The 10,779-nt window shown below is 37.3% G+C and overlaps 1 protein-coding gene across 1 annotated transcript; it reads right to left on the bottom strand.

The window, feature by feature from the left end:
• pde6b (phosphodiesterase 6B, cGMP-specific, rod, beta) lies at positions 1 to 9,580 on the bottom strand. The gene is made up of 23 exons (XM_053340452.1): positions 9,425 to 9,580; positions 9,023 to 9,334; positions 6,961 to 7,113; positions 6,023 to 6,112; positions 5,756 to 5,896; positions 5,589 to 5,663; positions 5,390 to 5,454; positions 5,132 to 5,198; positions 4,975 to 5,022; positions 4,739 to 4,888; positions 4,341 to 4,484; positions 4,058 to 4,123; positions 3,782 to 3,931; positions 3,516 to 3,623; positions 3,214 to 3,323; positions 2,291 to 2,378; positions 1,983 to 2,083; positions 1,721 to 1,828; positions 1,579 to 1,642; positions 1,301 to 1,375; positions 566 to 649; positions 160 to 304; positions 1 to 50 (listed from the first exon to the last, which is right to left on the bottom strand). Exons 1-23 carry the CDS (start codon positions 9,578 to 9,580, stop codon positions 1 to 3), a joined length of 2,550 nt encoding a protein of 849 aa, XP_053196427.1.
• Positions 9,581 to 10,779: the final 1,199 nt, after the last annotated feature.

Here is a 10,779-nt window from a genome sequence, read left to right as displayed (position 1 = left end):
TTAGCACACTGAGCAGGTCTTTGAGCCTCCACCAGCGTTGTTTGTAGTAGCTAAGGGACAAAAAACACATCAGATAAATTAAAATAAACATATTTGTGAATCAGGAACGAGCAAAAATGAATAGTTTTTAGCTTTTTTCATTTAATCTTTTCACTTCACCTTTGGCTGGCTCTTTTGCGGCCTTCGCGTCCTCTACAGTTTTGAGTGTAGCCTCGTACTCTTCCTTTTTAGCATTCCACTCCTTCCTGTTGTTCAAGATGCCATCTAGCATGGGTGTGATTTGCGGGTGGAAGCGAGAAAACTCCTGAGATAAAGAGGGATAAAAAATAAAGACAGTGGTGTAGGTGAAGTGGGATCGGGGGATTACTAATACTTGTTAAAGCTCCAGTAAAAATAAAAAGCTTTTGTTTTGTGGGCCAACCTTTATATAAAAATAGTAAAAAGGACCAATAACCCCTCTCCTCCCCCAACAATGAACATGGTAAAAATGTATTTAATTTACCTAAACTAAAAAGGAACCATGTAATGTTTAGTTCATTAGTCACATTGTAATATTAAACTTTACCTTGTAGACAAATGTGCAAACAAAGTCAATGAAACCACACTGTAGTTTGGGAAGCTCTGCTGATTTGTTTCTGTCCATCATGGGCTGGTGGGAAAGAAAAAAAAACTGTTTGTTACATTCAAAAACATAACAGTCCGGCAGCTGCTGCTTAAGTGATTGGGAGTAATTGGATGTAAGCTTTACATTATTGTAATGGTACTGTATGTTCCTAACAGCATCTGTGGCAATACTAAGCTCAGTGCTGCTGACCCGCTCTCCTGCAGTAAGCAAGGAGGAAATGATTTGCCATAAATTCAATCCTGTTAGTTTAAACTTGAATTTAAACAATACTTTTCTTCACTGATTGCTGAATACATCACTTTTTTGCTGGTCAGTTTTTAATGTTTCAATCTATTAATGAACTGATCGAGCACTAAATGCCTGAGATGACATCTGGCTGGCTGGTTGTTAATAAGGGTCTCAAAGTTTATTCTACTGTGTTTATACAGATCCATGAAAGATTTGTGATCAGTGTCCACACAGCAATGACTCAATGGGTGCTTATCAGCTTGCTAGTCAGCTTTAAAAGAATAGAAACAAAAATATGAAGGCTTCAGTTGTTTTAACATGTTACTGATGATTAGAACCAGCCAAGATGTTACAGATACTTATAGTAATTCACTTATACTGACCCATACAGTATATTCTCACATAGACACCCATAAAAACCTTTACTACAGTTAAGTGTAAACTCACAATGGGCTGTTGCTCCAGTACTGTCCTCTCCAGGTCACCCTGCTCCCAAAATTCTGCTGCTACAGACAAGGCGACCTGAAAGATAATAACACACACACACACACACAGTCATGTTTGGAGACGCAGCTCACAAACACAGTTAAGATGCTCTAAGATAATCATAATGCTAATGTGGCTAATCTATGAATTTTACATATTCATCAGTTCACTCGTTAACTGAATAACTAATCATTCAGTGAGTCACTGATGTGATTTATATGTATTTTTATACTTCTCACCTTACTCTGTACCTCCCACGGCTTGGTGATGGCTGACAAGTCACATGCAGTCATCATCATTGCCCTGAAATGGTAACATTTTAGAGGATTTAGAGAAATGTAAAGGAACAAATGACTGTGTGAGCGTGCTGGTTGTACTCACATGACGATCTCTTTTCTGGTTGTTTCTAGAGACATGAAGTCGACCCACTTCTTTTCATCCTCATACGTTTTTGAAAGATCCACAATCTTCTGGAACATGGTCCTCTTCCTAGGAAAGTAAGAGCAGAAGAGCTGTTTTTGTACTTCTTATGTTTATGTATTTCCAGTGTATAGACAAAGAATAAAGAGGATATGGAGGGCATAAACGAATAGGAAGTTTTTTTTGAAAAAATGTAAAAAGTTAAATTAGAGATTGTGCTGACTTGAAATAAAGAGCCAGGTCGGTGGCGATGATTGCGATGTCCATGAGATGAATCACATGATCTATCTGCCGTCTGTTAAGGTTCTGGTAGATATTCAGTGTCTGCAGAAGAGATGGGAGGAGAGAAATGAGAATCAATAGTAGATAAATGGAAGATGTGCCAAAGAAGTTTGAGTGATGTACTTGAGAAATGTATTGACTATTTAGCCAATATGAGAGGTAAAAGTTCTACCAAATGATATGTCCGTGTGGGAGTGGAGTGGCACTTGATGTAAATTATTCTCTAGTTAAACTTCATTAAATTCTTACTTCATCAGCCAAGAGGAACTTTCCAAACTCTAGATGGTGTCGTTCCAGGATGGAGGAGCCATGTAGTTTGGCCAGAGGGTTGCCAGACCTGTTGGGAAAAATAGAATCCCTCAGATTCAATAAAAGATGGACATGAGCTGAAAAATGATTACCATCAATGTAAAAGACCTTGGTGTTGACCGTGTGAATAATTAACTTCGAATTGTCCCCACTTTGAGAAGTAAACTCAACCACATGACTCTTAAGATTGTAAACCCTGTTTTCTTCCAGGTAGCTGCTGGTTTAAGTAACTGTTCATGTAACAATAGAATAAAATAAACTTTCAAAGACTTATAATTTCCTTTATAGATGATCCATCACAGTGAGCATTATGTCTAAAAGGGCTTAAGATGCATTTAAGTTTAGGATGACAAACATCCGTGTTGGAAAGCCATATTTCTGATACACACATGAGCATCATGAATACATCATTAATGTACACTATTTTGAAGCAGTCTGTACTTTCAGCTGCATTATTACACAAAAATGAAACAACTTTAACTTAAAGAAAATCATGATGTTCACTGTGAAGAATAACTAATCTCAAGCAAGTTTAAAGTCTTTGTAAGTCGATTATCATGTTAAAATAGATTGAAGATAATGGCACCAACTAAACACTGAGATTTAAAAAAACTTTAATGACAGGTCTCAGCTCAAAGAAAAAATCTCCTTTTCAATGCATACAATATATTGAAATTGTCCACTGTGTGAAAAGGTCCAACCAGCATACATTTTATAACATCATTATTGCACTGAGACATAATAGTGGGGTTATTTTATGTCCCTCAAGAGGATTGGTTTTCCTTTTTGACATTTAGTTTTGACATTTTTAGATTGTATTGTTTTAATGAATAAGAAATGAAAAAGTTCCCATAGGCACTTACTTGACCTGGTACAGGTTGTTGGTCCCTCTGTGATCAATATCATGGAGGAAGCCTGCAGTTATCATGGCCATCACCTCCAAGTCTGTGTAGTATCGCTTCAGCGCTCCCGTCTAGGCACACAGGTTGGTCCAAACAAAGAAAATACACAGAATCCATAACATGGTACTGTAAGTTGTAGCAAAGACCTAAATGTTGACACTGTCTTGCATTTTTTAGGCTTGCAGGCATCAAAGTGGGACATATATAGAAATTCTAATAACCTTGACTGTACATGGAGGCTGAAACAACACACAAAATAATACCGTTAAGAGCGTAAACATGGTTTGTCCCACGTTGAAGCCATGACGCCAGTTGTGGTAGGTGATTCTTCTGTAGCCCTTACTGACAGAGTACATGAAACGAACCAGCACCTGAATAACCACATGAATGATGAATAATTACATCACAAAACCAAGACAGACGTTTTGTTCACTTTGAAGTGTGTGTGTGTGTGTGTGTGTGTGTGTGTGTGTGTGTGTGTGTGTGTGTGTGTGTGTGTGTGTGTGTTAATCTGTGTGTCTTAAATCACCTCTTGAGGGACCTGAAACTTCTTGACCACCCCGACTTCATAATACATCTGGATCCCGCACCTCACCAGATCCATCTCTGTGCAGGCAAAGTCTGAAAAGCGGAACTCGTAGATCTCGAACTTCTTAATCAGTGGAGGTAGGTCTTTTTTCTAACAGGGAAATGAGCAAGGCAAAAGCAGAGCAATTAAGTAAAGAATTTGTTTCCTTTTCTAAAGATCAAATACTACATATGGGACAAATTACATGCATACATATCAGACACATTTTAAGATTACCAGAATGCTTAGGAGGTCCTCCTCTTCACAGTCTCTTGGTTCACAGCCATAGAGATCTCTAGTGTTCTTGGAGAGATAAGAAAACCAGCACAGAGATAGTTAAGCCTCCCACAAAAGAGTGAAAGAGCTATGTTGAACAGAATGTGTTAAACATGAAGCTTTTTGTGAGCTGGATGCTTCACTGTTTCTGGTGCACATTGGAATTTTTGAAAAAGCTTCACTGAATATTCAAATGTTCATAATGAATTAAAGGTTAATATAAAAAAATAGATGCAGTACTGACCAGGATGTTTTGAATTTCATCATCCCGACATTTAACATGGTAGAGCACCATGTCCTGGGCAATGTCCTTTTTATTCTCAAGCTTGTTCATCTTGTCGTAAGTGTCCGGGTTCAGTACTGACCAGCCCAGGAACTGAGTCAAAGCCTGAGAGATGAGCAGCAGCAGAAGGTCAGAGATCGCACAATATGTACAGCACAGTATGTGTATAAAGAGGACGTTTTCTTCCTGTTTTTGCTTGAAGAACCTTCCTTCACCAAGTCATACCAAGATGTGCCTCAAAGTATGTATGACAATTCAATTCAACAATTTGATGCATCAAAAAGCTCAACAGACTCCCCCAATTTGTACATAATTTTGAATTCAGTTAGGTTAGAGTTAGGTAAGAGTGATTAATATACCTCCATGAGCTGCTCATCCTGATCATCAAAAGGCTTTCCATCTTTTCTGTTATAAAAGGTGGCCACACCGACTATCTCTTCTTTTTTGTTGACGATTGGTAGCGAGAGAACATTTTTTATGGTCCAACCACTACTGTCAAGTGGCTCACTCTGCAACATTGGAACAACAAGAAAGCATTTGTCATTTGTCTGACATCCCTACTGGAGTTTGTAAAATCTCTTTATAGCTCTCATACCTGAAACTGAAACATGTCCTCAGCTGGTGCATTCATGATGTTACAAATCTAAAGGAAGAGAAAAACAACATATTTATCAAGGTGGAAATGTGCAAAATCATGAATTTGGTGTTAACTTATCCAAATTTTTGTAGAAATTGTATAAAAAGAAACTCACAAAACCGCTCTCAGCAACATAAGTAGGCAGGCCGCTAACCAAGGCCCAGTGATCTGCTGGTGGAGTTCTGTGTGACAGACAATTAAGCAGGCATGAGCACATATCATGAGACTGATTATTATTATCATTATTAAAATCTATCACTTTTAACTTTAGCTTTAAAAAACCTAATAACTAAGGCTAATTTACTGATCTTTTATTGGCATGCTATTACTTTCCACATGCATTATTTAGACTGAGGCAACTACGGTTACTTACGGTATTACTTTGATGTCTTCCTTCCCATGTAAGATATAATCAATCACTTTGTAAAATATGATCTCCTGAAGAAAGAATAAGATACACAGAGACAGTCATAGAAAAGTCAAGTAATGAGTGGTGATGACTAACCCAAAAATTTGGTATTAATGTGTAATCTTTGTGTTATGAGTTGGATAAATCAAATAAAAGAACGTACCCTCCCATCAGGAGTTACAGGGCCAGAGTAAGGTGCCTGCTCTCCCATCAACACAGGCCAGATATCAAAGAACTCCTGGAATGAAGATAGACAAAAAATATTGAGAAAAAGACACATGAACTCAGGATGTGGGATATTAGAGGCAAAGACATTTAAACATATCTTACCTTTTCCTTCGTCATGTCTAGTAAACCAACAGAGTAGCGGTCACAGTTGAGGTAGGCTCGGACTGTGTACAAGGCTTTGTGAAACTGTCGCTCAATGTCTGTTAGCTCTTCAAATACCTTGTTGGCAGACCACAACAGCAGCTAGGATGCACAACACACATGCAGGACAGTAGTTCAATTAATGCAGCAATTCTGTATTTCTATATTTATAAAATAAAAATAGAATGAACAATTGAATCCTGACAGTGACTTCTGATTGTCCTTTACCTGTCCTTTACGTGTCTCACAGCTGTGAAGATAACTCAGGTGGTAGATCTTCAAGTTCAGAGTGGCAATTTTCAGATACTTTAAAAAAAGCTAGATGGATAAACAGGAGAAAATGGACCAATATAAGAGCATGATATGACACGATATAAGATGTGGTGATGTGTGATTATATAAGATACAACGCAAGCTTTGACAATACGCTAAACAAATAACTAACTTACTAAAAACACTATAATTTAAGCATTATGACAAAATAACTACTGTCTATTCTTAGTTAAGCATCTTTAAAAAAAATACAAACATATTTTTTGTCATAATCAAGAAATGTGTCAGTTAATTTACTTAGTATTACTTAGTTATTTCTTAGACTGTTTTAAACAAAGTAATAAGAACCATAATTAATGAATGAATTAAAGGTAATGACGATATTCAGGCACTTAACAATCCTGGCAAATACAACTACTGTACAGCTACCAGAAACACATTATAATCTTTTTGCAAGCAGTATTTATTCATATTCAAGTAGATCTTATGTGAATTTGCTTTAATTCTATACTGAACATAATAAACTGTGATTCAGATAATATACAGTATAGGAGTTTTTGGTTAATGATATCGTGTCTAATAGTTATGTGGTGTTAAAAACAGACATGATGCTTCTGTGAATTTAATTTTATAACTGACCTGTCTTCCCTCTGGCTTATTTTCTATATGAAGCTTAGTTTATTCCTAATTGAGATGACATTATCATACGTGATGGATTAATGACCTGACGTGTATTGAACACACTCCTCCTTAATAATCTACTAATTGGTTCAAAGGGAATTCCCTCCCAGCAATACACTACTCAAAAAGGAGTACAGCAGTGGGCTGACTTATTATCATGGTTTGATATACTATAGTGTATGTCAGACTGTGCACTCTTGTATAAAACTCACATCTTCATCTTCAGCAGTGAAATGCGGTCCTGTAGTCTTGTTGAGAGCCATGATGACGGCAACCATGTCTTTGCCATTGAGAATGGGTGAAGCCAGAATACACTTTGTCTCGTACTCTGTGAGTTCGTCGACAAATGAGCTGAAGTGCTCGCTCTGAAAGACAACAAGTACTTGCTATTAGTGTGTGTAGTATTGAAGTGTACTAAACACATGCAGAACTTTCTTCATGTTACATTTCAGCTAGTTTTCCTACACAAACAAACTTAATTGTTTTGAAGAAAAAGTTTGGTCCAAAATTAAATTGATCTCTAACATAATATACAGTTTATGTAATTTAATTATAATTGCTGTAGAATGTCAGACATGTTTTTACTTCATTTTTTTCATTTATTCACATTAATGGCACTCCTAATCTATTAGAAATCCTGTTAATAAATTATGTTAGTTGCCTTCAAATTACTATTTCTACAGTATAAATGTTTTTTTAATGTCTCATGGTAGGCAATTCTAGGCCTCTAAAGTATCTGCTGTAAACAAAGTCCACAACTGTAATTGTAGCCCAGATGGAAAATCATTTATAATAACATATTTAGAAGAAATACCAGAAATCATGATATTGAAATTAAATGTCAGAATTACAAGGCACGTCCTCTTCATAGTTTACAAAACCAAAATGTCCCACAATCATAGGATTAACCAGCTGTTTCCCAGGTGTTGTCATCATAAAACCACAATACTAATTTAAAATGAATATAGTATATAACCAGATGTAAATATCAGCTTCATTCAAATTCTAACTTTAAGGTGTATTGTAGACACAATGCGCAGTATCAGTGCAGTATAAAGGAAACCAGTTTTGATCTGTTTTACATTCCTGCTGACTAAATGCCAGAGGCATCTAATCCACAGCTAGAGCAGAGGCTGATGGGCTCTGGAAATAAATGGATTATGTCTGGCAAGGGGATTTAAACCTTCACTTGGTCAAGCATAGACCCATGTCATTAGCTCCTGTTTCACTTGTCCACAATCAAAAGTGGTTTTATGTGTAAGATAATTCAATACAAAATGCAGCTTTATAAAGCACCTGTCACTACTGTCTAAGCTTTACATCTGTTGTGTTTGTCATAATAAAAATATTATTGAATGTCTGCTTCATTAACAGAAAAGTAGGTGACTGGTTGTACATCTACACCTGTTTTATACTGTATATAGCCACCCTATGTATTAAATTTGAGAGAACATAGAATATATATAGAATATTATATATGGTGTGTCTCAACTCTGTCCTAACAGATAATAGCATTTATACAAATGGGCTTGAATAACACATCTGTCCTATTCCTTGACTAAATTGTAACTTTCAAACAATTCCTCCTCATGTTTTATTCTGAAGAATTCAGTCCTCATGGTCGTGGCCTTGTTACTAACACTTGTCCTAAAACTACTTTTTGGGTTAATATCCCCTTAACATATCAGGCACCCTGCCTGTTAGTGTGTTTAAAGTTGTAAAAGTGAAGACCAGTCTGTACACTACAAAATCGTCTTGATGCAATCAGAAGAGTTGAAAGGAGCTTTCACTTTCATTATTGGCTGATGCTTACTCCATTCATAACTTCTTACTTATAACAAAACTTCCTGCTATAGCTTATTTTCACTGAAGACTAAAATATACACTTACATTCTGAGTAATGTGAAAGGAGTTATTGGCAAAGGCCAAAACACCACACATTTAATTTAGACCTGCACTGTGTTTTATGCTGATGTTTTAACTTAAATTGTGCCTAAAGCAGTTTTAATGTTTGTAGGCAGTGAAAATGTCACACTTTAAGAGCTCCAACTTTGAAATAAATTGCTAAGAAGATAAACTTCTAATTATTTGTTAAAGCCACTATGTGTAAGAATTGGGGATTGTAGAGATTGATGGCTGTGGCGTCACCTCATGGTCGTATCATGAATGACACTGTGACAGCTCAACTGCTCTCCGTCCGGATAGCGTTTTATCTTTCCAAGCTTGGGATTAGTTTTAATTGGTGCCTTTCCCCCCCCCCTCCCTCCCACTTACCTCTTTGACATCTTTCACATTAACGGTCTTCTTGGTCAGAGCCACGTGTCCAACTATTCCCATGTCCAGTGGATAGACAATCTCAGAGTCTGGCGGAACCACACAGTCATCCAACTCTGAGTCTGTGCTGACATTGAAGAGCCTTGTGGCGAGCTCTCCGACACCGTTGCGCTGCCGATACATAAACAAGCTGCAGCGGTCAGCGTGGATGAGCGCAGTGATTCTCTGCAGGATCTTAAAGACCACCTTTTCCACATTGATGTTTTCTTGCATGTCTTTGATCAGGTCATAGATGATTCGGCTCTCTTCAACCTTGAAAAAAGGAAAAACAGGCCAATTTTCAATAGTCTGTACCCGATCTTATACTTTTTAATAAACAATTAGTGAAATAATTTCATTTACCTGACTTAGCTCCTGAAGCATGCTGAAGTCAACCTGTGCCTCCTGGAGTCCTGAAACCTTCGATATGGAGGCTGCGCCCATCTTCTTGGCAAAGTACTGTTTCGCAAATGCTGGGTTCCCTTTGAGGAACTTTTCCACATCTTCCTGCGCAGCCATGATTCCTTCTGTCTACTTTTCTCCTCCAAAATGTCCTTGTCTTCTCTGTCTTCAAGTCAGCGATAGAACTCCTGCTTGGTCCAACACTGCTCTAAATGAGCTATCTCCAACTTCTCAAAATGTCTGAGCAAAAGTAAAAGAGAAAAAATTCCAAACACATACAGAAAAGAGTCAGTAATCTCCAGTTTAGTCCTCTGAAATATAACTGCACCTTACCCAACTTTTATACAGAAAGGGGGAAAACAGAGGTGGACACATTCAAACAAGCAGGTAAAAAAATAATCCCCCCCTGTTAGTGGGATGAGCGGACTGAGTGAGGGAGAGCCCTGAGGTGAAGGCAGAGGGCTGAATCCAAGCAATCCTTCTGTCATCAGCAGATAGTGCTGAAGGTTAGCAGGGATCTGCCTATGCTAAACTTGTCAGCTGATCATCTTGTAACGGATATGTGGGCCAAATGATCCAGCCGCAGCATGCCTCAGAACATTCAGTACCTTTATGACAGCATGATAGGTTGAATAAATCACAATAGATCAAAATGTATGTCTTCTGTATGTACAATGTAAAAACAAAAACTTGAAATTATTCACCTTACTATGATTTATAAATAAATGAATGAAAAACACCTCTCTCAAACAGATTCAATTGACCATCTTGGCTTTATTACTAACGATTTAGACCCTAACAGCAGAAAAGGAATACCATCTCAAAGAAAATGATTAAACACATGAAATAAAGATAACAAATGAGAAATTCTTTGTCAGGCAGGCGTTGTTTGCACCAAAATTAACTGTTGATAATATCCATTCAGTATACAATCATATATCAATGAGCATTTTTTCTTTATTCCATCGATATTATTTTTCAATATGTTGTGTTTATTTTTCAGTGTATTGTTTCTGTCTGTCGCTCTCTAACATGCAGGCCTACAGCACCTGTACAAGCTCTTTAAGTCCTTATTAAACAAGGCCTCCTCTGGCATAAGCCCTATTTAGTTAGGACACTAGCTGATTATCTCAGCACCCCAACTCTCTGTCTTTCTCCACATGCAATCTTTAATTCAGTCCACCTGCAGTGCATTTCTGTGTTTCTGCACCAATAATCGGTATGATGTATCTCTTGTGCTAAAAAAGGCTGAAAGAGACGGTTACTTCAGAGCTTCTGATTTGACATTAATGGGATAGTATTGTCAGTAGGAAAAA

This window comes from Scomber japonicus, chromosome 19, assembly GCF_027409825.1.
Source record: "Scomber japonicus isolate fScoJap1 chromosome 19, fScoJap1.pri, whole genome shotgun sequence".
NCBI classification, from domain to species: Eukaryota; Metazoa; Chordata; class Actinopteri; order Scombriformes; family Scombridae; genus Scomber; species Scomber japonicus.
This window is presented reverse-complemented; position numbering and strand designations above follow the sequence as displayed.